This window comes from Brachyhypopomus gauderio, chromosome 4 (genome assembly GCF_052324685.1).
Source record: "Brachyhypopomus gauderio isolate BG-103 chromosome 4, BGAUD_0.2, whole genome shotgun sequence".
Classification (NCBI taxonomy): domain Eukaryota; kingdom Metazoa; phylum Chordata; class Actinopteri; order Gymnotiformes; family Hypopomidae; genus Brachyhypopomus; species Brachyhypopomus gauderio.
The window spans coordinates 11,885,779-11,911,621 of record NC_135214.1 but is presented as its reverse complement, the minus strand read 5'-3'; the positions used below and the strand labels follow the sequence as shown (position 1 = coordinate 11,911,621).

Genomic DNA, 25,843 nt, shown 5'->3' with positions numbered 1-25,843 from the left:
GGGGCTCACGGCAGCACCCGCCCCAGAGGACAGCAACTGAAGAGCGTGTGTGTTCAGAGTCTCCAAAAGTCTCTAGTAACACTACAAAAAGTCGCTAGATTTGTCGCTAGTCGCTTTTTACTGCAAAAAGTCTCTAGAGGGTCTGAAAAGTTGCTAAATATAGCGACAAAGTCACTAAGTTGGCAACACTGGTTGGATGATCATTCTAAAATTTAATACCTCGTCAGATTATTACTTATTACATCTTATTACTTTTTACTACTTTTTAATGGCCTTAATTTTGGCCAACTGAATTTATACCTTTTAATACTTTTTACAACCCCGCGGACACCCTGAGTAAAAGTGGAAGTACAAGAAAAAAAATACTCCAGTAAAGTACAGATACAGTATTTTAGTACTTGCTGTCAATGCAGTCATGCTGTTCAAAGCACGAATTTAACCTTTCTCAAGGTAATATTTGCAACTGATGTATCATTCAAGACCTTCAGTATATAAAATTATATAATGGTAAATATTATATATTTAAAATAACTATTTTTGTGTGTTTTTGTGCATTTTTGTGATTTAATACCTTTCACTATAAAGCCTTTGATTGCTCTCTCTGCTGACGTAGAGCCTCCATGAGGTATGAGCTCATCATGTTCACTTTAAAAGGTAAGATCAAAAAGTAGATTTATGTGGCAAATGTTTGCTATCTCTTACCTTTGTTAAACAGACATGGGACCGGCCTTGAACTTTGAACCATTTTAAGATTAATCCTCTGTGTAGGCTGGACTATATAAGCATTTGGTTGTCAGAGTGAGTGAGGTCAAAACTGTACACATACAGAACTGGAAGCTCACACAGTCTCACTGCTGCACAGCTCTGTATCACCCGTGGTGTTTCTGTGAAGGTTTGGGAGAGGCATGCTAACCGCACAGAGTGCAGCAGCTCTCGGGCTGTTGACCTTTCTGTGTGGCATCATGGGGGATGTGCACGGTGGGAAGGTGCTGGTCATGCCCGTGGATGGCAGTCACTGGCTCAGTCTGAAACTCCTGGTGGAGGAGCTGTCCCATAGAGGACACGAGGTGATGGTCCTGGTGCCTGAGACCAACTTTCTGATCCGTGGTGCTAACACGTACACCACTCTGAACTTCAAGGTTCCGTACACCAAGGCCGATCTGGACGCTAGTGTAAATAAGCTGAAAGAGGGAGCCATGAGGGCTCCGGAGACTTCTGATCTTCTAGAAACTATGAGGCTGCTTATGAACTTCACTGACATGTATGTGAAAGGCTGTGAGGGGCTCCTGTATGACGAGGCCATGATGAAGAGTCTGAGGGAATACAGCTTTGACCTCATGCTCACTGACCCCCTCGTGCCATGTGGTCCCATCATTGCCGAAGCCTTCTCGCTTCCTGTTGTCTACTTCCTGCGTGGGCTCCCCTGCGAACTTGACATGAGAGCGGTCCAAGCCCCTTCACCTCCTTCCTTCATCCCACGCTTCTTCACAAAAAACACAGACATTATGGATTTTCCCCAGAGGGTGAAGAACGCACTTATGGCAATGGTGGAGCCTTACATCTGTCAACTAATGTTTGGGGGCTTTGACGAGCTAAGCAATCGATACCTGAAGAAGGCTGTCACCTATGAGGAGCTCCTCAGCAGAGGAGCCATTTGGCTTCTTAGGTATGACTTCAGCTTTGAGTACCCCAGACCCCAAATGCCCAACATGGTGATGATTGGGGGAATAAACTGTGCCAAAACGCGTCCTCTCTCAGGGGTGAGTAGGGACAACCACTACCTGCCTTTTTCATGTGTAGTGTGTTTTGACTTTTATTAGTAAAGCAATCATAGTTTATTTCAGGTATTTGAAGTTACTTGAAGAAAAATAATTTCCCACGGCTTATCTATTTTTATGATATCGTTTCAAATCAGATGTAAATCACGAGGCTATTTAAGATCACAGATTTCAGTATTTTCTGCACACATGCATGTGTGTGTAAGCCAGTGGTTCTCAAACTTTTTCTATCATTCCCCACCTCAGAAGAAGGGGAAATTCCATGCCCCACCTGTGGCAATCGTGATTTGTTGACGGGGTGGCGATCGTAATTTGTTGACGGACGGACGGGTTTAAAAGGTTCAATTCTTCCCCCCGCCCCACCTGCAATACCCATGCGTGCCCCACACTTTGAGAAACGCTGGTGTAAGCCAATGTATGTTTTAGCTAGAGATGAAGGCAGTGAGCTAGGGGTCGGAATCTGTTCAGGAAATGACAAAATCCTAACCCTAACTCCTGCTGGGCAATGATGACTTGCAACATTTGAGAAAAACATTAACTCTGTTGTTGAAATCGGGGTAAAGGGTAGAGCATTCTGACTGCTTTTAAGCGTGGTGAAAGGCAAATGACCCAAGTTGCTCTGCTAGTTGGAAAATAAACCCCTGACAAAGGGGTTGAATACTATAAAACCTTATAAAGAATGACCTGTTTTCATTTTAAAAATCAGAATTTATAACACAATGCAGGCTTAAGCAATAGAAATAGACTGATCCTACAAAAGCACACTGCTCTTAGCTCACAACTGAACATATGCAATCAGAACAAATTTATATGCTTTTATATTTTCCATCCACCAGCGTAGCCTCTTCAGTCATCTCCATCATGCTCATCTTATTGTGCGTCCATATAATCTGTATGCCTGGAACTCATGCACTGAGAAACATTCCACGATGCAAAAGTGTCTCATGCGTTAAATGCGTTAAAATGCATCAATTTTTTTTGTTCGTTATTTGCCCTGTAATTAATTTAACTAATTAAATTAAAGTCCCACCCCTAGTAAAAAAAAATATATAGTTAAAATCTATTATATATATGTATAATCTATTTATGCAAGATATAAGATAGGACAGTATAGTTTATGTTGCTATAGTCTACGAGTCTTTCCCAAAAGGTAGTGTGTCTAAGTAAGCACTGATTACATAGGCAGCTGTTTAAGTAGCAATGTTATAACTGACAACTATCCTCATAAGTCAGACTGTTGAGACGCTCTAGTTAGAGAGCAATTTCATCACAGCTTGTTTTCGCCCAGTGTACATGAGCGGTGTTTATTTACCTTAGTTTATAGTGTACGTGACCGGTGTTTATTTACCTCAGTTTATAGTGTATATGACCGGTGTTTATTTACCTCAGTTTATAGTGTATATGACTTGTGTTATTTACCTCAGTGTATGGTATTTATTTACCTCAGTTTATAGTGTACGTGACCGGTGTTTATTTACCTCAGTTTATAGTGTATATGACTTGTGTTATTTACCTCAGTGTATGGTATTTATTTACCTCAGTTTATAGTGTACGTGACCGGTGTTTATTTACCTCAGTTTATAATGTATGTGACCGGTGTTTATTTACCTCAGTTTATAGTGTACGTGACCGTTACCTCAGTTTATAGTGTATGTGACCGGTATTTATTTACCTCAGTTTGTATGTGACCGGTGTTTATTTACCTCAGTTTATAATGTACATGACCGGTGTTTATTTACCTCAGTTTATAGTGTACGTGACCGTTATTAATTTACCTCAGTTTATAGTGTATGTGACCGGTGTTTATTTACCTCAGTTTATAATGTACGTGACCGGTGTTTATTTACCTCAGTTTATAGTGTACGTGACCGTTATTAATTTACCTCAGTTTATAGTGTATATGACCGGTGTTTATTTACCTCAGTTTATAGTGTATATGACTTGTGTTATTTACCTCAGTGTATGGTATTTATTTACCTCAGTTTATAGTGTACGTGACCAGTGTTTATTTACCTCAGTTTATAGTGTATATGACTTGTGTTATTTACCTCAGTGTATGGTATTTATTTACCTCAGTTTATAGTGTACGTGACCGGTGTTTATTTACCTCAGTTTATAATGTATGTGACCGGTGTTTATTTACCTCAGTTTATAGTGTACGTGACCGTTACCTCAGTTTATAGTGTATGTGACCGGTATTTATTTACCTCAGTTTGTATGTGACCGGTGTTTATTTACCTCAGTTTATAATGTACGTGACCTGTGTTTATTTACCTCAGTTTATAGTGTACGTGACCGTTATTAATTTACCTCAGTTTGTAGTGTATGTGACCGGTGTTTATTTACCTCAGTTTATAATGTACGTGACCGGTGTTTATTTACCTCAGTTTATAGTGTACGTGACCGTTATTAATTTACCTCAGTTTATAGTGTATGTGACCAGTGTTTATTTACCTCAGTTTATAATGTAAGTGACCGGTGTTTATTTACCTCAACAGTGTATGTGTCCAGTGTTTATTTACCTCAGTTTATAATGTATGTGACCAGTGTTTATTTACCTCAACAGTGTACGTGACCGGTGTTTATTTACCTCAGTTTATAATGTATGTGACCGGTGTTTATCTACCTCTACAGTGTATGTGACCGATGTTTATTTATCTCAGTTTCTAGCGTTGCCTCTTTCAGCACGATGGATTCTCCTCTTTCCATTTTTATCACAATTTTAATTCTCGCGTTAGATAAACTATTTGTTATGCCAATACGTTTGTTAGCTGAGTTCGCTAACAGTAGCTGGAGGCCTCAAACTCCGCTAGCATAAATGCTAATAGCTTGGTGTATAAAACATTTACTCTGGACACAAACAAACTTAAACGGTTACATTAATGCTAGGTGGGTTTATATTAAGGAATCTTTTGAATCTTTGAATGTTTCTTGAATATACTAGATATCACAGAACACATTAGAAAATGACTTCGTCAGGAGCAGAGGTTGTGCATGGGTTGAGTTTATTGCCCAAGCGGCTGAGGAACCATTCTTCTTCACTGGAAACAGACTTTTAGAAGAACAAGTCAGCCTTTTGCTATTTTTGCTCTGTATCTGCTTATTACATTTTATTAACACAGCTGTGAGATGTGAGTTTGTTATAAATGAAAAGAACATTATTTTATTTGAGTAGCATTATAGTTTAATATCTGCCAATAGTTTATTTTTGAGCAATTCCTCATGTCAATAAAAGTTGAATGAATGTTGATAAAAGTGCCGGTGTGACATTTGGGACATGTAGCTTTGACTCTGAAGTGCCTTTTTGTTATTACCTTATGGGAAGAAAAAAACATCTTGATATATATATTGTATATTGAGATATTATTTTTGTTCCATATCGCCCAACGCTGCTTCCTCGTGATCTAACACGAATGCCCCAACGCTGCAGGAGCTGCAGGAGTTTGTGAATGGCTCTGGGGAACACGGGTTTGTCGTTTTTACTCTGGGCTCCGTGTTGTCCGAACTGCCTGAGGTCAAAACCAGGCAGTTCCTGGAGGCCTTCAGACACATCTCCCAGAAGGTGAGCCCAGTTCAGACACATCCCCCAGAAGGTGAGCCCAATGCGTGCATTTTAGACAGCATCAACACCACCACCATCCAGACAAACATCTGAAAGCATGTCACACAAACAGTGATTATTAAAAGTCAGACACTGCACTGTCTGTCCTTGTATGGCCATGTGATAGGCCTGTACAGTGAGAGAGGCCCAGAATGGTATATGTGAAGACAAATGAAACCCAAACTACAGGATTGCTATTCTAACTAAAAGAGCACAGATTTCTAATAAATCCAAACTGCATGCAGAGATCCCTGTTACAAAGCAACATTTCACTAATGTTAATGTTCCACTCTTATCAGGTTGTGTGGAGATATACTGGGACACTTCCCAAAGATATTCCAAAGAACATCAAAGTGATGAAATGGCTCCCACAGAATGATCTTTTAGGTTTGTTTATACTTTCACACTGCAGGCAGGAAGATATTCTGAGACCTGGTACTGTAGTGATAATACTTCTCAAACTCAGAACTGAATGTACCTTTTTGTTCATTATGTCCTGACGCATAGTTATGTGTGTTATTATAAGCCAAACATGGCCCCCAACACTGTTACTATGAACTGCAACTAGAATATTTCTAAGGATAAATTAGGAAAAACACTTTGGATTAATGGTCAATTTAAAGACTTAATCAGTTTGTTTGTCTGTTAAAGCACACCCTAAGGCAAAAGCATTCATCACACATGGCGGGACACACAGTATCTATGAAGGCATCTGTAACGGTGTGCCCATGGTGACCATCCCGCTGTTCGGAGACCAGGCAGACAATGTGCAGCGCATGGTCGTCCGTGGGGTTGCAGAGAGGGTGAACATCTTTGACATGACCTCAGAGAAGCTGCTGGTGGCTCTCAAAAAAGTCATCAATGACAAAAGGTTGTAGGCTTGCATCAGGCTGAGAATTTAGAAGGACAAAGAACTATGCAAATACCACAAATGACCAACTATACATGGGCAAATGAATCCTATCTGTGCTTCCACTGATTAACTGTACATTCTTTTGATTTCACAGCTATAAAGAGAAGATAATGAACCTGTCTGTCATACACAGAGATCGGCCAATTGAACCGCTGGATTTGGCTGTGTACTGGACTGAATATGTTATGAGGCATAAGGGAGCGGAGCATCTGAGACCAGCTGCCCATGAACTGAACTGGATTCAGTACCAAAGCCTGGATGTCTTTGCATTCCTGCTTTTCATCCTGGTCATTGTCATCTACGTTACTGTCAAAAGTTGTGTGTTCTGTTTCAAGAAGTGTTTTGGAATCAGGCAGAAGAAAAAAAAGGAGTAACTGGTGAGTGAATCACGTGATCTTAAGTATCAAGTATCTGACATATATCACCTGAACACTTGAATATCTTCATTTTCTCCTATTGGGATCATATGTGTTAAGGTGTAATAGCTTTGTGTGTGTGTGTTTTAGCTTGTTTTTGTTTTAGATAATGTTGTATGCCATAATGATGGTTTATATTCTGTCCTGGAAATTCTCTGTCACAACAACCGGGGTCTCTCTGTAAGAAAAGATACGAGCGCTCGGAGAGTGATAGTTAGCAAAAGCAACACACACACACGATGGTTACTTCACCAAATCACTCTAGTTTATTGTTCAAACCTCCAACCCTTTATACAGTAAGGGCTGGTCGGTCATGTGAAACATTGTCAGCACAATTACAGTCAGATGATGTAGTTGTCATTAAATGTCAGGAATAAATATATAAATTGCTAGACTAGGGATTGTAAGAATAAAATCTGCCACTCTCAGGGGAACATGTTGTTCTGGGCCTGCTGTCCGTCTGGAACATGGAACATGCCACCAGCCTGGAACATGTCTTCACTCTCGCCTTCTCTCTGTCTAGTCTCCTTGACCTAAAGGATGACCTCAAACTTCCTCATTTGATCGCACGCTATGTTTTAAAAATACTACTCTGGGAGAGCAGAGTTTCAGCATTTCTATCACCATAATGATGTTTTATATATTGATGTTATTTATGTTTTATGTTATAATTATGTTCTATGTTATAATAATGTTGTATGCTATAATGATGTTCTATGCTCTATGATATAATACTGTCCTATGTTATAATAATGTTGTATGCTATAATGATGTTTTATGCTCTATGTTATAATAATGTATGCTATAATGATCTGTGCTCTATGATTACTTTGATGTTATTTGATTATGATTACTGTTCTATGTTGTGATAATGTTCTTTGTTTTATGTTCTATGTTGTAATAACATTCTGTACTATAACAATAATGAGGTTGACAGACAGCAGTCAATGCTCATGTGCGGCACTTCAAATGCTGATATTATATGGTATTGTTATCTTATTATCAAACTAATGATGCAATTAGTGACAATTCCAATGTACATCTAGACTATTCTTTCAGATGATTCAAGACCAATGCAGAAACCAGACACTTCTTAATTAATTTAGGTCAGGCTTTTATTTGTTTGTTTTTGCATTGTCACAAATATATGCATATTAATTCTTACAGTATGGACAGTAAGCGATTTTCTATATTTAGCTAGAAATGACCAGCGGCAACACTGTGAAGTTCTAAAGATAATCCAGAACCCTTTCTGCTATGGCTCCGACAACAGGTTACCCACAGAACTAAACCCAGATCTGTGTGATCATCTGTGTACTAAATAAACAACAGGTGCTTGTTCTACTACCTTTGACTTTTCATTTGACCTCAGCACGGGGATGAATTCTTAAGTTTTATATTTTATTAAGTTAAATTAAACTTAACTTTTATTAAGTTAATTTTTTGTTTAAATTAGGTAGGCTATTTGTCGTTTTTGTTAAGTCTTTGTGCAATGCACAACTGGCGCGTTATTCAAGGCGTTTAAACTTTGCAAGGAGCGTCTCGTTAAACGGTTGACCAATCTCAATCCTCGGTATAACCAACAATACTCGGTAGAATTTCGCAGTACTGGGAGTTACTCGTAGATGGCAGTAGACAGGCGTTCTCGGCAACAGTTCTACAGTAGAAGAAATACTACATTTCCTCAGCTTGGTTTGCGTGTATTTTGAACATCTGAAGTTGCATTTCTCTGAAAAGTATCGCTTGTTTATTGGAGATGAATGAAAATGAAAACGCAAGCGGCAACTCCACAGAGGAATTCATAGGATTAGAAGATTTTACAGCCAGTGCCGCTGACCAGGTTAGCTGGCTACCTGTTAAGTTGCTTTTGATTTCTTACGTTTAGTCCTTTTTAAAAGTTCTCGTCTCCTATGGTTTAAGTGGAAATGTCACTGAACGACACCGAACATTTCCACTGAAACTAGACGAACTTTAAGTTAGTTTGTGTTACTGGAGGCAGCCCCGTCGACAGGGGGGGACAACCGGGTCTGTTGTCCCGGGCCCTAGGGCCAGGGGGGCCCATCAAAGAGCCCAGCAATTTATTTTTTATTTAAAGTCTATCATTTTTAAATAATCTTGAAATCTTTCATTAATATAAAATTATGTACTCATAATAAGCTCAATGGCTCAAATATATATGTTTTTACCTATCTGCATATTTTCCATTAAGTGCATACACCCCCGCCTCCCACTGGAAAATGGTTTGATCCAGCACCGACTGTAGCCGGCCGGTATCCGCCCAACAGCGGGAAATACAGTGGTGGATAGTTAAAGTAAATACAGAAATCTGGAGCGCAGAAAAGAAAGGAAAACATTTACCTGACGAATTTTAAAGTTGCATTGTGTTCCAGGTTTGAAAAGTGCTGGAATTTAGGGTAAAGTACTTGAAAATGCTTGAAATTGTAACTACTTCGTTTCACAACAAATAGCTGTCTGACTGAACAGTTCTCGTGAAGACGTTAAGATTGGGCGTTTTGAAAATAAACAACCATTAAATAATGTGATAAAAAGCGAATTATTTCGAATTATTTCGAGTATATGTATAAATATTCAACTTAATTAAGTTTAACGTGCTGGAAAATATTGAAATGGACCTTTAAAGTGATGTACACGTGCTTTAATTCCACCTTATAAAGGTGTATGAACCCTACAAACATAATTTTGTTCATTGCGCTGAAGCGCGGCGCGCGAAGTTACAAAATTCGAGAGGTGCACGACCACGCGAACCGACAGCGCGCGAGGCCCTCGCGCACGGGCGGAGCCACTGCGATTACGTCATTTTTGCGCGAACCCTCGCGCTGGGGGTGGGTGCATGAATCTTTCTTGTCCCGGGCCCCAGCAAGACTGTCAACGGGCCTGACTGGAGGTAATCGTGACTGTGCCCGCTGTCTACCCAGCTGGCTGTATTGATTCTCCTTTCAGCTGGGTTTTTCGGCTGGAGACAGGGTAGTGGTCCATGACAAGATTACGGCAGACTGGTGGTGGGCAGAGCTCGGGGGGTGTTTTGGATATGTCCCCTCCAGCTACCTCCACCCAGGACCTGCAGAAGTGGACGATAGGTGGCAAGATGAGGAATATTTTGGTAGTTATGGGACACTGGTAAGTGGTTCATTATGAGAAGACCTGACCATTTTGAAGGAAAATAGACTTAAGAGGACCTGAATATTATGTATTAACATTTCAAATAATCTATATTACTTTTGGACAAAAATAGTTTAACATTTTATTATTTTGTCTAATACGCCATTGAGAGATTACACCTTTTCGTTTTGTGTATCAGAGGCTTCACCTAGAGATGCTGTCAGATATACCGCGCACAGAGACTTACAGGCAGGTGATCGTGAGCAACAGCGCCGCCTTGAGGAGGAAAGTGGTGATGGATCTGGGCTGTGGCACAGGGATTATCAGCCTCTTCTGTGGCCGTTTAGCACAACCTGCTGCGGTAATGTCGTTAAGTGAAACGACACAGCACATTTCAGAAACTAAGAGAGTTTTCATTTCCTCATAACTAATTCATAATGCGTACTACCGATTTAAATTTGCTAATAGTTAGAGAAACATTGTCAGTAATGGTTTTCTTAAACTCCAAGCAGAACATAGTTCCATACATTTATGTAAACATTATGTTTGATGTACATTAGTGCTGCCCTGTCTTTTTTTTTTGTTTGTTCATTCTAAATAGGCACTTTTATTTTTTCTTCCTTAAAGTTTAGAATAGGCGGCATGTGCAAGCGTTATGACTCCATCTGGTGATCATTAAAGTTACATTTATAGTAGTGTCATGCTCGCTCCGAAATGCTTGGCCTCGTGTTCCTCACAGGTGTATGCCGTGGAGGCCAGTTCTGTAGCTGAACACACAGAGAGACTGGTGAAGCTAAACGGATGTCAGGGAGTTGTCACTGTGTTCCGGTCCAGAGCGGAAACGCTAGAGTTGCCCTCTAAAGTGGACGTGCTGGTCTCGGAGTGGATGGGCAACTGCCTTCTGGTATGAACTGGTATAGACCGGTTTGCTTAACAGAAATGTTCATAGGAAATAGTGACATCCAAACAGATGTACATATCAAAACAGGTAGTGTTTTGACTGAAAAGCTGTATAGACATTGGTACTTTGGAATGGCTCTCATAGAACAGAAATTGCAAGTGTATACTCTGTATCAAGAAGATCTTAATTAGAATGGAAACACTGGATTATGGGCGTAAAGTGCACCACTGACTGGCTCAAAGCCGCTGTTTCCACAGTAACAACTCGTCTCCATAATTGTTTCACTGTCTTTGCTTCCTGGTGTTGGACGGCCAGTTCGAGTTCATGGTGGAGTCGGTGCTGTGTGCGCGGGACTGCTGGCTGAAGGAAGGGGGCATGATGTGGCCATCTTCAGCCTCCCTCAGCCTGGTGCCTTGCCAGGCCCACGCTGACTACACGCAGAAGATGGAATTCTGGGAGAGTCTGTATGGCCTGGATTTCAGCTGCCTGCAGTAAGACCGACCGGACAGTCTTACAATCAGTGTTGCAGTAGAACTGCCTGCTCACGATCTGGGCCCGTCCCGACACTCCAGGCCTGCTGGGGGAAGGGGGTACTCACATACTTTAGTTTAGAGTTTACTCTCAAGCAAGTATGGCTGTTCCTGTATTACACAGCTGGTGTGCATCATTAGCAATCAAGAATCCATATAGATTAGATAAAGCAGTGTAAGCTTTAGGTACATGGCGCATGCATGTTTTAGAAAGCAAAGCATTAGTGTTGCAGTAGAACTGTGTGTGGGCTTGTGTGATATCAGGTCAGTTGCACTCAAGGAGTTTTTCTCCAAGCCAAAGTTCAGCCATGAGCTTGCACCTGAAGACTGTCTCTCCACTCCCTGTGATGTCATCACTCTAGACATGCACACCGTACAGGTGTCGGACTTGGAGGTGAGGTCATGCTGTTCAAAGCACACGTTTAACTATGCCAGAGCTGTAATCTTGTCAAGAGATAGAAGCGAGAATTTGTAATTAAACAATTAAATAGGTCAACTGAAAAGTAAAAACACACACGAAGAAGCTTGTTCATGTGACCAGGATGCAAGATCAGGAGTTTCTGCTGTTTCCTGTGTACAGAAGCTGACAGGAGAGTTCTGGTTCTCCATCGAGAGGCCGGGAACTTTTCATGCTTTCTCTGCCTGGTTCGTCACCCAGTTCAACAGTCTAGACGGGGGAGGAACCACTCTGGAGCTCAACACCGGGCCGCACTCAGAGTATGGTTCTGAGTACAACATGTTCCGTTTGCACTTATATGAGGAAGTTGTCTTTAGTTTCACCCAAACTCGAAATATGCAGAAAATTTGAAAATGTATAATTGCATTTATAATACATTTTATGCATTTGCTGTCACATTCTTTTGTAGAGGCATGCACAGCATAAATAGCATGTGTTACTCTGAGAAGTGCTGAACATGGGGTTACATTGGGATACTGAGAACATGACGTGGGCTGCTTTTGAGACCATGATGGAGTCAGTCAAATTAGCAGATTTTGTCTATTATTTGTGCCTCACTATAAAGAAAAATGTGAATAATACAACATTAGTGTAATTCCCTCAATAGGCCGACTCACTGGAAACAGACGCTATTCATGTTGGATGCACCAGTCACGCTTGAGGAAGGGGACTGCATAGGCGGATCCATCTGCCTGCACAGAAATCCTGTATGGAGGCGGCACATGTCAATCACCATAGAGTGGCGAATAAAAAGGACATAAGATGCTACATTCTCAGAGGTAATGTACCTGCTCTGGAGTGGCCATGTCGGAGTGTTTGTAGGGGTGTTTTTACATGAATGACTTATCTTGGTAGCAAGCAACGTGAAGCAGATAACTTTATTCAAAGTTCAAAAAGTGTTGAACATGTGTGATACTGCCATCTATAATTTTGATATTTTTGTGGTTTCATTTAAATGTCTGGACTTTAAATCCAAATGGCGTATGAACAGAACCACTAACAGTAAGGCCTCAGGCCACGCCGGCCGTTTGAGCAATGCAGGATCGAATAACTTCAACATGGCATCTTTTAAACAGGTCAAATCAAAGCGCTTTCCCATGTGGCGGTGACCTTTGGCCTCTTGTCCGTGTGGAACCCATCCAGACCCAGAGAAGATTCCCAGCACTGACCCTACTCCACGTCAGGAGAAATGCAACCCTGTGTGGGTGTTGTACTCTTCTTCAGTCTGCCTCAGGACCACAAGTCTCACTACAGCGGGACACACGGGACTTCATTACCTGTTTAAAAACACTCAATATTTTTTGTAATTTCAAATAAAGGAATACTTAATATATTAATAAGTATATTCTATCACAGTTTCCACTATGCCCGGTTTCTCTAAAGCACCATAATAGTAAGCTTATCATTAAGTGGAATAGTTAGCAACCCTCACTGACGACATCAGCCGCATGAGGTATTCACCATAGCAAGAGTAGCCACATTTAATGCACACTAGGGTTGCAGCGGTAACCGGTTTCACGGTATACCACGGTATTAAAATGCACGGTTATCATACCGTGTGCGTTTGCTTATTACCGGTAAAAAGCAAGCCAGCGGAGAAACTGACCCGCGCATGCGCAACTCCGCTCCGGTTCAGCTACTAAGCACACAGCAGTGAGAATGGCAGAAAGTGCATTAGACTTAACAAATTTTTTAACAAAAAAAAAGCTTAACTAAAATCAGCGGCGAAAATGACGTAATCGCGGTGGCTCCGCCGGTGAGCGCGGGTCTCGCGCGCTGTCGATTCGCGAGGTCGTGCACGTCTCGAATTTTGTAACTTTGCGCGCGTCGCGCCTCAGCGCAATGAACAAAGTCATGTTTGCAGGGTTCATACACCTTTATAAGGTGGAATTAAAGCACTTGTACGTAACTTTAAAGGTCCGTTTCAATATTTCCCAGCACCTTAAACTTAATTAAGTTAAATATTTATACATATACTCAAAATAATTCGCTTTTTATTAAATTATTTAATGGTTGTTTATTTTCAAAACGCCCAGTCTTAACGTCTTCACGTTCTCTCGTGTTTCGTCCTGGAATTACAAGAGGCTCGTATTTGTTAACGTAATACAAAAGAACTGTGCCGAGTCGCGCGCTACGGTCACTAGTGAAAGTGTAAATCCATAGATTTTTAAGGTCCTTGCTTTCACTGGATGTGAAAGATGCCATTAATTTACATGCGTTCATTTTCAAAATTTTACGTGCCTGTTTTTCATATGTTAAAACCAGACTCGGTGTGAAAGCCTTAAAATAGAAATCTCTATTGTGAGGGTCATGTCAGAAATAAATCCTCTCTTTCTGCAGTATCTGGTTATATTCTAACTTGGCAGTACAACGGACGTTTACAACAGTTGTTGATCAGACACTGACCCAGGTTGAGTTTATCAGATATTAAATAATTTAAACTTAAATAATTGTACTGAAATCCATGATTTAGGTTTATCTAATTTTGCAGTATTTATTTAAACATGTGTACAGCTTATTTTTTTAAAGGAGACATTTTGTATACAATAGTTCCAGGTTTCTACAATAAATAGTTAATTGAACAAAAAAAACTTGTAATTTCTTTAAGGGTCAGTGTATCTTTTAATAATATACAAACTAACTGTGATACCGTGATAACCGTGATACCGCGGTATTTTCTGAGACGGTTATCATACCGTGAAAATCTCATACCGTTGCAACCCTAATGCACACAACTCATTACATTGAGATGGCATTCACACATTAGATATAAACAATGTTATACTATGAAGGTCACGGACAATCACAAATTCACAGATTCAACTGTGGCAAACTGGTATGTCTGCCCTCACTCTTTATGAACTGAAGCTGAACATTGCTGTACAGTAATGTTGAAGGGCAGATTTTCTAAAACCACAAATCTCTATTAACGTCAGGCACAGTTCATGAGAATGAGCCCAGTATCAGATTATCAGGGATTACAGGTCAAAGTCAGTAATGATCGTGTATGAAGGATTTCTTCTCACTGATTCACTTACCAAAGTGCAGAAGTGTTTCAAATGCAAACTTGCCAGTAATTTCTGCAGAACACTTTTATATTATTACTAACATATTGCAGTTAAATGTGAAAACTCACATTTATATTTTTACAATTACATTTACTTTTTAATCTCGGACAGCACCAAAACAACAAAATGCAAAATCACCAAAACTGCAGGAACATGCAACATTCAAGCTGTTGAGGCTGAAACTACCAGACATGAAACTGTCCCTTCAGAACACCACCACATCACAGGTGCAGGGCTGGTTGAGGCTGAAACTCCCAATGCTAGAACATGAGAGTGGCACTTGGCACCATCTCCGCTGATGTCTCTGCACATCTGACCTACTGTGACAGTCCTGAGCAGACTGGGAAGTTGGTCTGTCTGACCCTGACAGGGGCTATGATGGCTATTTAAGAGCTTCAGTAACTGGTGAAAATTATTAAATAAACATCATAATACAGTGTATGTAGCTCCTTCACACGACTTTTGCAGAATGCTTTACTTATGCCAAAATCAAAATGTAAGTGCTAAGATTTTAGCTTTATCTTTTACCTAAACTATATACCATAACGTGTTGGAACATTTAGTTATATCGTCCATATTTCTTGCACTCCACATACTAGTTTTGTACAAACATAATGGAACATACATAAATAGAAGTAAACAATGCAATTACACAGCCAAACCATTCAGTCGGAGGCATCCCCGGCAGTCGTAGCTCTGGCTCTTGAGCGAGTGTTGACCTCAGAGGTGTACTGCAAGGCAGAGGCTGTCGTGTGGGGCACAAACGAAGGGTCTCCAGCGTCGTCATCGTCCGTCTCGCCCAACTCCTGCGCCCTCCCCGGCTGCTTCAGGTGCTGCTCGCAGTGTCTCTTGAAGGTGGACATGCAAGAGAAGGTCCTGCTGCATACGCTGCAGTGGTAGACACACAGCACGTCTCCGCCTCCGAGCTCCGTAAGCAGGTCAGAGGACGAGCCGAGCGTGGAGCCGCAAACGCTGCAGCAGGACACAACTCCACCCTGGTGGTTCCTCTCGTGCTGCCGCAGCGCTGACACCGACCTGAAGGCCTTTCGACACCTGCCGCAGGTGTGCCTGCCTTCGCCCGACTCCAGGGCTTGGTGGGACAGCAGGTGGGCAGAGCTGCGGAAGGCCTTGCCACACGTGTCGCACTTGAAAGGCCGCTCCCCCGTGTGCTGGCGCAGGTGTATGATGAGCCCCGCCTTCTGTGTGAATGCCTTCTCGCACTGTGTGCACCTGAACGGCTTCTCGCCCGTGTGAAGGCGGCGGTGGGTCTTCAGGTGCGAGGCGCGGCTGAAACGCCTGCCACACTCCGGGCACCTGAACGGCTTCTCGCCCGTGTGCGCAGCCCTGTGCCGCACCAGGTGTGCTGGCTGCATGAACACTTTACTGCACGCGTTGCACTTGTATCGCCTCTCGACGGCGTGCATGCGCACGTGCACGGCCAGGTGCGAGGAAGAGATGAAGGTCTTGCTACATGTCTGGCACGTGTGGGGCTCCTCGCCAGCCTGTGCACGTCTGCGCAGCGCCAGACCCGACGACATAGAGAAGCACGTGGTGCACGTGTGGCACCTATAGCGCTTCTCTCTGGTACGCGTCCCGCAGTGACCACAGGGGTGTGCATCTGGCTCAGAGGTCTCCGGCATCTTACGCACCTCCTTGTCAGAGACCCTCACCTTGAGCGCTAGAGGGATTCGCTAGTATTCTCTACCACACGATTTCCAACAGCGTGACACGTGCCGCTGGCAGACACTGTCAGGGTTGTTTATGTATGAGCATAGAATTCAATTATGTACTGCAGTTTTAAAGACGTACGGTAAATATGTTCATCATTTCAAAGGTGTAACAGAGGTGGACACAGGTAGGCTGTGGCATTGGGTGTGAATTATCATCCACGTCACGGATTAATAAATGCGTCCTTTCCTCAGTACGACCGCGATGTAGGATAAAGTCTATATAAAATCGAGTGTGAGAATAAGCACATTCTAGAGGTTGCTCCTACACAGCCCGGGACAAGCTGGAACCGTCAGAATTTCACGGTCCTTTAGGTCTGCATGCTACACAGAAATGCACGAGGCACAGTTAGCTGTCTCACAATAAGCCACATTTCCACAGGTTTACTTGAGACGTCGTTGACGAAAACATTAATGCGCTAGCAAACGATCAACTGGAAGCCAGATTTTTCTCCCACTAAAGCTGGATAATTGTAGAAAAGCGGAAATGCGTAGGCATATTTTACCGCATGTTTTTGCGATGAGGAAATATGATGCTCGTACGGATCCTGGAAAGCAGGACTTACACGGTGCGGCGTCTCCCAGTAATGAACACTGGTTTCGTTTCCCGTGAAGCGAGGAAGGGTACCACTGCCACTCGTCCCCTTGCCCTGGACATTTAGCTGATCCCTACTTTCCTCATTAAATCTAAAAGCCCAAACGCATCCTAAATCACACCGTGACCAGCTGACACCGGAGATTGGACAGGCGTAGTAAAACATGATCGGTCAACACAGACACATGCTTAACTGAAAAATATATATGTTAATACACTCAATCGTTAAAACATTTTATTCAGTAATCAGACAACATAAAAATTCTGATATTGTATTCAAAGCAAGCAACCAATTAATTAGTTGGTAATGACTAACAGGTGCTCATTTGGCTACATTGGTCTAGTAGCCAGCGCTTGATAACACGGAAACAAAGGCTAAACCATCACAATCCCGTTAACTTTCGTTTCAGAGATGGGAAATGTGTTACTGACTGTAACGAAACTTCTCTGCAGATATCCCACCCCGACTCTGTAGGACGTTCAGTGCTCACCCAGCTTCAACTCCGTGAGCATCAGTCAGGAATGTGGCATAGAGGCAAGTCTGACTTTAGTCCTACACGCACACGAATGATATACAGTTCTATATAGGCCTAGGTGAACGTAAAATTATGTAGACTAGCATTTTTTCCCAAAATATGCTATTAGTTTTCAGAAAAAATTCCGTTGTTTGAAAGTAGTTCGCCGTACAGTGTAAACTTTGAGCTCGACATTTTAACCTTTTACGCGTTCCGGTGTCCACAGGAGATCCTGATAATGGCAAAATGAGTTTGGCATTAAAGCGAAGGAGGACTGGGAAGTGAGTGTTCTGTAGAAGGATCTCATATGTGTGTTAAAACATTGTGCAGTGTAGGCTATATATACTTCGCCTTTTGATTCTTGGTTATTTAAAACTATTACAACTTTTTAAGTACATGCAGATGCAACAACATTTTAATATTTTTTTGCGTAAAGAAACGCCTTTGGTGCTACTTCTCCACCTTTTATTGACTACTTGAAGGAGATTCTGAGAAGATACCCGGATGGGGGACAGATATTGAAGGTGAAAATCGAAATCGTGATAATATCATTCATGTTATGGCTGAGGATATTCGGTTAGGCTGGGGATTTTATCGGGCTTTTAAAGTAAAAGTAGAAATTTTATATCTTCTGCGATGTAATTTCTAGGTTTAACCAACGTCATGGGCTACTACTGTAAAGATACTGTAGATACTGTACCTATCTAACCTACTACTGTAGGTTAGATAACGCGGTCTTGTGCTGAAAGGCATTATTATAAATATGAATCTTAAATGTTTTATTAAATAAATTTGCCATGCAGGAGCTAATACAGAATGCAGATGATGGAGAAGCTTCTGAGGTTGTGTTCATCCATGATGAGAGAAGATATGGCACTGACAGTGTGTGGACCGAAGCTCTTGGAAAGTATCAAGGTATTCCTGGAGTGTGTTCTCATTTTATACACAGATAAACTCACAAGTCACGTACTCATTCAGTCCCATTCAACTGTATAACACAACTGTTTCTTGCTAAAATTCTGCAGTTATTCACAAGGCTTGTGTTATACAGTGTAAAGGTTTTGATATCGTCACATAGATCATAGCCACCAGGGTTCATAAACAGCATTTTATAAATGTGTTCAGCCCTCAGTGTTTAGTAGCTGGTGCCAGGACAACAAATTCACAAGACATGGGTGTGAGGAAAGAGTTTAAACATTTAATAAGAGAGAGGGACGCACAGATAAGTTAAAAACCTAGAATGTTATTTCCTGTCTCTTTCCAGGTTATGTTTAGTATATTTTGTGACGTACTGCATCATTTAGTTCACCCATGAAAAAAATCACTTACTTTTCACATGGTAGGCTGCTTATATTACATGTAAGCTAAATGATCTTTTAAATGTAGCTAGCTAGGTATTTAGACAGAAACTAATGCCTAAAACCCTCATAAAAATCCCATTTAACACAACTTGGTTTCTGCCTAAATAGCGAGCTAGCTAACTACATTTTAAGAGTATTACTACCCAAGTCTGGTTCAACATAATGAGATACTGCATAACACAACATTTTTGTTTCTGGCTAAAAATCTTCAGAGACCCTGCTTAAAATTATTAATCCAGAAACACTTCCCTTGTGTTGTGGCTGGATTTGCAGCGTTTCTGAACTTGCAACGGCTTTTAGAACAGCCTGACTACACACCACTGCCCAAAACCTTTAGCTTTTCAAATGTACCACTGTAGTGTGAAAACACACAAGCAGAACAACACAGTTCAGACATCATCATAATTGTTCTTTTCAACATGTTGTCAATGCTGTATAATATGCACGAGCAGTTGTAATATGTTTGCCTAATGGCATAGACTAGTATGAATGGTCAAGGTGTTTGAGTTTGTTTTACAGGTTGTTAAACACAGGTGTGTTCCATTGGTATATTTGATTATAACATATGATGCACTCATTTAAAAAACTGCTGAAGTTGTTCAGTAGTTTATGAAATAATTGAGAATTTCAGACCAGTAGTGTTTATTTAATACCTCTGATAAACGGGTTTCGTTCTTTTCTAATGTACCCCACACCTGTACCTTCTGTTGATAATGGGCTTCTCTCATTAGTGTGATTTGGTCATTGAAATCATACTCTGATTCTGATCATGCCACTACCATTGTGTCCATACATTTCATAAGTTCAATCTCCACAGTAACTAAATGTGTGCTAGCAGTCTAACCTAGATTTTTTTAGAAAAGAAAATTTCTCTCATAAAACAGACATTTATTTATGGGTTGATTCAAGTGCAGAGGTTTTCACTTCTACATTGGAAAGCTTTAAATGAGTTTCTCAGAAGAAAGATTATTTCTTTGATTACTTCAAATCAGATGGTCAATCAAACTACTCTTTAATGTTTTTTTTAGATATGCATTAAGTAAGTCTTATTTATAAAATTATTTGCATAATTCTCTCTTTTTAAGCATTGAAATGACCAGTTTAATTCATAACAAGTAACATTTGCTTAAAGCAAACATATAAGCTAAGAAAGAAATGTTACATGTTAATAATAATATATTGCATAGCGTTTTTCAGAACCCAAACTTACTCACAATAATAAGTACATAATATAGCCGCAAGCAGCGATCACACATGAATAGGCATTTTGCCCTCTATAGGCCTAGGCAAAAAGAAGCCCAAAAGGTCCTTTGGACCGAAAAGTAAAAAGAAGCTGTTTCAGTGGGAAAATGTATAAATAAATCAATGTGCAAAAAAAGATTTAACTGAGGCCCAAAAGGATCAAAATAAATTGTATTGGCAAAATTATTTAGATCACAGAACTAAATCACATGCTGAGATTAGCTTTGTGTGTGTTTTCATGTAAGCAATACTTTTCAGTCAATTCCTGTATTTGGTCAGTAGATGGAGAACAAGTACTACCATACTGATATTGCAGTAGTGAAATAAGACATTTTAGTGATTAGTGATTTCTGGTCAAGCAGTGCCCTTTTTCTCATGAGATGTAATTTCAATGTTATTGACCTCATTGATCCAGGGTTCCCACGTGTCTTTGAAATCCTTGAAAGTTTGAGAATCTGAAAAAATAAGTTCAAGGCCCTGGAAAGGTTTTGAAAACGGGCATAAAAGACAGCCGTCCTTGAAAGTCCTTGAATATTTTTGGCGGTTAGAAATTTCACATGGATGAAGACCACAGTCAAGGAATAATAGGGCACAGTTGGTAGGAAGTCAATATTTAGAAAAAGATGTTATAAAGATTTTAAGAAAGTCTGCAAAGTGATTCCTTTAGCATTGATTCAAAAATGTCCTTTTATATTCAGAGTTGACTGTTTCTATGCCCATGTTAAAAGTGAATGACTGTAACTTAGTTGACTTCAAGTGTGATGATAAGATTATCACTGATGGCAAAAGACAAAAGATAATGGCGATTCTTTCAAGAAACATTCTAATACAAATTATTAAACCACAGTGGCTTGTCAAAAGGCCCATATCCTCTAAAGTAAAAGAGACTCATTTCAAAAGGTGGGTAGGAACGCATTAAATTTATTCAAGTAACGTTTTGGACAAAAATGTACTTGTGAGTAGTTTTAATATGAAAGACTTCTACTTTTACTTGAGTAAATATGTGGTGAGAAAAACACAACTTTTACTCCGTTACAATCGGATTTGCACTGCGTACTACCATTACTTTAGTTTTGTAAATAATTTGTCTTTTCAGTGAGAAGACTGCCCAACGTCTTGTCACCTGAGTATGAGTGACCAATCAAATGAAGCCGGTCAGTCACGTGATCACGTACGCAAACTTTCTCCACCGGTAGCAAGAAAGTATGGTGACAGAAAAACCTACAGAGCATCCCTGGCCTCACATACAGCCAATGTTTACATTACAAACGTGTAAAAAGGACAGTTATATAATGCGCTTATCAGTTGTGTCTGCCTAAACATGTGGACATTTCAGCCTACAAGAACTGTGTCAAATTTGAGGAAACACGTTGCGATAAGTTTTCCATATATATAATTTTGACTTCTTTGTGTAATGCTATATCTCTGTTACAACTAGAGGCATAATTTTGCATGATGTAATTATTAAATGCAACACAGTGCACTACTAACAACAGTTCAAACTCTTGAGTGTACACACTAGCAATATACAATGATTAAGTTGAACAAAAGTTTGCTACAAATTGATTCAGTTGGCGTCAAGTTGTAGCTACACGTTTTGGCTGACTGTCTCCTCAGTTAGTGCCTTTGTGGAACACATTGAAGTTACACAGAGCTAATAATCAGGAACAAACAAAAATACATATTATTTATAATAAATAATATTTATATATTATATTTATTATAAATTATTTTTTATCATTAAGTCATTGTTTTCTAAATTACATCATGTTTTCTATGATGTAATTTCAGGGGTGGTTTGTTCATTAGGGCGATTGGGCGACGCACCACGAAAGTCACACATTCTATCACGGCATTTAACTAGCGATGTCTGTTGTGGACAGCGTCTCTTGCCTCTGAATGCCATTGTCCAAACAGCGTTGAGGTGCATTCCCTGTAGTACCACCCCTTTTGGGGCGATTTGAGTGTAACTGAAAATCGCCCCGACTGCTCTCGTAGACTTATGTTAAAAAAATTTTTTCTAAAGTGTAGGCCCCCCATACTCAAATAGCGGCCCGCGGCTATCTATTTCTGGCCCGCGAGCTGTTTTGAAAAGTGGTTTTTTTTCGCGCTATCTGCTCTTATTTTGAAATCGCGCACCGCGATCTCAAGACAATGCCGGGGATTGCCTTTATGGCAACAACAAACAGGTAGCAGACGCCCAAATGTGTTCGCCACATGTGTTCGTTGGGTGCTTGTGAGGCTATCAGATAAGTAACTATTTTATCAGTGGCCACATCTTTTGCTTGCATTCATTTTGTAATTTTAAGTAATTAAGTAAAGAAGTAAATAGACAAGAATGCCTATTTTATGAAAAAAATCATTAAAATGTAGTAGTGTACACTAATGCAAAAATAGCTGACCGGAAGTTCTAACACAAAGGCGGAAGAAACACACACTTGAAAGTGGGCGTGGCGAAATACGGTGAATACCACAGGTAGTTCTGACCCTACAATGTGATTAGCTGAGAGGCGATCTAGGAGTGTCAATATTACATGCTATAGCACTGTAACCGAAGCTCTCCATGTATTACTCCGACACATAGGTAACCTAGCAATGAAGCAGCGTTTACAAGCCAAACAGCGCAAATACAAACAAGCAGCAACATTATCAAAATGAATTACAGGGAGTTTGTTAAATCTATTGGCTTCAAAAGCATTTGTTTCGATCTGAAACTGGAGGATGAAGCTATAAATGACCAGCTTTATTCCTCCAATGAGCCAAGGTTTGTCACACTTATAAACAATGATTTGGATGAGCTGGAAATGCAGAGAAACGAAGTTAATACCGTAAAACAAACATCCTGGGCTCTTAATGTATTTACATCCTGGTTAAAGAGCAACGCCATTGCAGTCGATTTTAGTATTATCAACAAAAATGAAATGACTCAGCTTTTATGACATTTTTATGGATCCGTCAGAAACGTGAAGGGAGAGTTATATAGCAAGAGCTGGACTGAACAGATACCTGAACGAACCATCAACCGTGGATGGTCAATAATTGTTGTACTTTATTTTTAATAAATACAACTTTATCAACAGTTGTTTTTGTGTATATTTACCGCTATATTTATTGGGTAAGGCTGTTCCAGTGTTGTGCAAGTTTAGCAGCGAGCCATTAAATGGAACTATTTTAACTGGCGGAGTATTTTTAACCAAACAGACAACAAACAAACAAAACTCGTCCTCTTTAACTCAATCTTTCAATAAACAGCGATAATTGAACTGTGGTATAATCACAATAATACACTCGAGATTCGCGCTATAACGTGTAATATTGGCACTGCTGTGCTGATCTACGGCACTCTGCCTGCGGCCTCGTTACACTGCCAATGTTACACGTTATAGCACTCCCTCTCGTGTATTATTACTTCATTGAGTCATGTCAGCAAAGCAGTGTAGTTCCTATGTGGGATGTGCATCCATCTGTCACAAAAACAGTCCTAGCGCCCTTATTTCTTATCCGATTTTTATAAATTATGGCTTAAATTAAAGGTGAGAATATTGCCGATGTTGTGATATGTAAAACTTAGTATTGTCCCAAGAGATAAATTTATAAGCAGTTTGGGAATTTTTCAATTTAGGTAACATTTTAACAAAACCCTGCATAAAGCCATTTTCTATCACCTGGCTAAAACTAAATAACACATGTATGTCATGTCTTTGATATTCAGTCATAATTATGGTAAAAAGTTGTAAATAAATAACTTTTGATAAGTTATAATTATGATCACAATTCTGATATTGAAAGTCAAATTTGAGTTTCTCTTTGTCAACTCTCCCCGTTACAGCTGTAGTTTTCATAAATTCTTTAAGTGCAATACCTCTTATATATGTTCAAGTATAATATGAGATGGCATCAGTGTGGAGGAGTATATTTGAGCACTACATGGCTAAATGTGGGTGAAATTAATTATGAAATTATGATATGATATGAAAATAATGAGTTTGAATCTGAAATTAATGACAAAATTTGTCAATTTTTTTACCTTCAAGTAGCAGAAAAGAGCTTACACAATTCAGTTTCCCACAAATGCATAGATAAATTGATATGACTCAAAATGCACAATTTTCAAAATCATTTATTGCAGCCACTTCTCATTGGCTACAGAATTTCATCAACTTTAATAAAATATTTAGTTATTAATATGGTCTGGAAGGTTGAAAATCTGTGGCACTGCTCCTTCTCTAACATGTGCCCTCTTCAGTGTACGGTTAATATCAGTGGGCAGTGAGCACTGCATATCCCTGCTGTTGATGACGGTCCTCTTAGACGTCCACACTTTCTGACCCACAATTTGTACAGCTCATATTTTCTTTGTTGGGAAATCTGTGTAGAAAAATGGCATTTATTTAAAAAAAAAACCTGTATTAACCTGGGGCGAGTTTCCAAAAACGTTCTTACGTACGAGGTTAAGAAGTATTTAGCGCTAAGAACGTTTTGGGAAACTCACCCCTGTTGATTTAAAAAATAATTATGACAAATTTAATTGACTTAAATTTTCATTTGGTTTCATTATTTATTCAGTTTGTGTGAGAGAGTATCTATGGGATATAATGCCAACTGGACTGAACATCGGTCCCAGTAAAACAGATTTAGAGATAATTTTAATGAACATCATATTTACAACATTATCCTAACATGATAACAATATTAATAACAATACATTATAATTTGTTGGAACAGAAAACTTGTTTTTAAGTGGGTTTACTCGACATAGCATTATCAAAATCAAGCTAGCATGGACAGTTAACATCCCTCATCTTTGCTATTTTTTTTTTTTTTAATAAAAATTGTTTTACTGACCTGTGAAATGTTATACCCTTTGATCTTGTGATATTGTTGTCGTAGTTTTGACAATTTATTGCAAAACATTGAGTCCCTCTTTGGTTTTCTTTGCGTGACTGTCTGGTAGATCTCATTTTTATGTCCATCAATTGATGCTCCTCAATGCATGACTCAATGCATAGCAATGGCGCCTGTGCAGCGCATGCTAAGTCACGTGCTGTCCAATCCACTAATATAGATCAGTGGACGTACCATTCTGTCGCTGTAATAATCAAGATAAACTAGCAACTAAAGAATTAGGGCCACCGAGACCAAATTTAAACATCAAACAAGTGAAGTGTCCACAAAGGGAGGAAAAGAATACAACCGAGGATTTTCGCGAAACTGGTATGAAGGGAAAATGTGGCTAGCAGGCTGTGAAGTAGCGCGCCCTGTTCTGCTCTCCCTGCATTCTGTTCCATCCTTAATGCTGTTGCCCATTTATATTCTAACACCTAAACTAAAATGCTGTCTGAGGAATACAGAAATTATTGTGAGTGGGAAAGATTAACTTTTACTCAAGTAAAGTTTTGGATGCGTACTTTTTACTTGAGTAAAATTTGGTTCAAGTAACAGTACTCTTACTTGAGTAAAATTGTTGAATACTCTACCCACCTCTGCCTGTTGCCATGTTTCTTGAAAGAATATTTAAACTTTGATTCATGTACCTATTGTAAGTCAGAAGATGAATTCCAGGAGCATTTGTTTTTTCATGTCAATATTCACAAAGTTTTTGCATGGACACTAGAAACT

At 40.0% G+C, this 25,843-nt stretch overlaps 4 protein-coding genes across 7 annotated transcripts in view; 3 read left to right on the top strand and 1 right to left on the bottom strand.

Annotated features, from left to right (window-relative positions):
- The first annotated feature begins 905 nt into the window (after positions 1-905).
- Positions 906-7,743, top strand: LOC143511599 (UDP-glucuronosyltransferase-like). The gene is made up of 5 exons (XM_077001185.1): positions 906-1,760; positions 5,209-5,340; positions 5,679-5,766; positions 6,031-6,250; positions 6,387-7,743. The coding sequence occupies exons 1-5, from the start codon at positions 906-908 to the stop codon at positions 6,664-6,666; spliced, it is 1,575 nt and encodes a 524-aa protein (XP_076857300.1). The 3' UTR covers positions 6,667-7,743.
- A 579-nt stretch (positions 7,744-8,322) lies between these two features.
- prmt2 (protein arginine methyltransferase 2) lies at positions 8,323-12,931 on the top strand. Of its 3 annotated transcripts, none has more exons than XR_013130384.1 (9): positions 8,323-8,548; positions 9,670-9,846; positions 10,028-10,189; positions 10,568-10,732; positions 11,045-11,220; positions 11,524-11,653; positions 11,840-11,976; positions 12,126-12,232; positions 12,324-12,461. XR_013130384.1 is itself a non-coding variant. In XM_077002222.1 (9 exons), exons 1-8 carry the CDS (start codon positions 8,465-8,467, stop codon positions 12,475-12,477), a joined length of 1,185 nt encoding a protein of 394 aa, XP_076858337.1. In that variant the 5' UTR covers positions 8,326-8,464; the 3' UTR covers positions 12,478-12,495; positions 12,793-12,931. The 3 variants fall into 3 exon arrangements, 2 of the variants coding, with proteins under 2 accessions (XP_076858338.1, XP_076858337.1); XM_077002222.1 differs by lacking the exon at positions 12,126-12,232 and adding an exon at positions 12,793-12,931 and having other exon boundaries at positions 8,326-8,548; positions 12,324-12,495; XM_077002223.1 differs by lacking the exons at positions 9,670-9,846; positions 12,126-12,232 and adding an exon at positions 12,793-12,931 and having other exon boundaries at positions 8,324-8,548; positions 12,324-12,495.
- LOC143512197 (uncharacterized) lies at positions 12,581-17,261 on the bottom strand. 2 transcript variants are annotated; one of them, XM_077002224.1, is made up of 2 exons: positions 15,437-17,261; positions 12,581-12,964 (listed from the first exon to the last, which is right to left on the bottom strand). In XM_077002224.1, exon 1 carries the CDS (start codon positions 16,422-16,424, stop codon positions 15,450-15,452), a length of 975 nt encoding a protein of 324 aa, XP_076858339.1. In that variant the 5' UTR covers positions 16,425-17,261; the 3' UTR covers positions 12,581-12,964; positions 15,437-15,449. The 2 variants fall into 2 exon arrangements, with proteins under 2 accessions (XP_076858339.1, XP_076858341.1); XM_077002226.1 differs by having other exon boundaries at positions 15,447-17,261.
- A 199-nt stretch (positions 17,262-17,460) lies between these two features.
- Positions 17,461-25,843, top strand: part of sacs2 (sacsin molecular chaperone 2) — a 35,025-nt gene continuing 26,642 nt past the window's right edge. The window contains exons 1-4 of the mRNA XM_077002221.1: positions 17,461-17,641; positions 17,848-17,902; positions 18,058-18,145; positions 18,425-18,536. Coding sequence (XP_076858336.1) covers positions 17,629-17,641; positions 17,848-17,902; positions 18,058-18,145; positions 18,425-18,536 — 268 coding nt within the window. The 5' untranslated portion in view covers positions 17,461-17,628. The remainder of the gene's footprint in view (positions 17,642-17,847; positions 17,903-18,057; positions 18,146-18,424; positions 18,537-25,843) is intronic.

Bases quoted from the DNA above. Each gene is read 5' to 3' on its own strand.
- LOC143512197 (XM_077002224.1), bottom strand. From the start codon at position 16,424: ATGCCGGAGACCTCTGAGCCAGATGCACACCCCTGTGGTCACTGCGGG.
- LOC143511599 (XM_077001185.1), top strand. From the start codon at position 906: ATGCTAACCGCACAGAGTGCAGCAGCTCTCGGGCTGTTGACCTTTCTG. The intron at 1,761-5,208 runs GTGAGTAGGGAC...CCAACGCTGCAG, and splicing joins AAACGCGTCCTCTCTCAGGG to GAGCTGCAGGAGTTTGTGAA. The intron at 5,341-5,678 runs GTGAGCCCAGTT...CACTCTTATCAG, and splicing joins TCAGACACATCTCCCAGAAG to GTTGTGTGGAGATATACTGG.
- prmt2 (XM_077002222.1), top strand. From the start codon at position 8,465: ATGAATGAAAATGAAAACGCAAGCGGCAACTCCACAGAGGAATTCATA. The intron at 10,733-11,044 runs GTATGAACTGGT...TTGGACGGCCAG, and splicing joins GGATGGGCAACTGCCTTCTG to TTCGAGTTCATGGTGGAGTC. The intron at 11,221-11,523 runs GTAAGACCGACC...GTGTGATATCAG, and splicing joins CTGGATTTCAGCTGCCTGCA to GTCAGTTGCACTCAAGGAGT.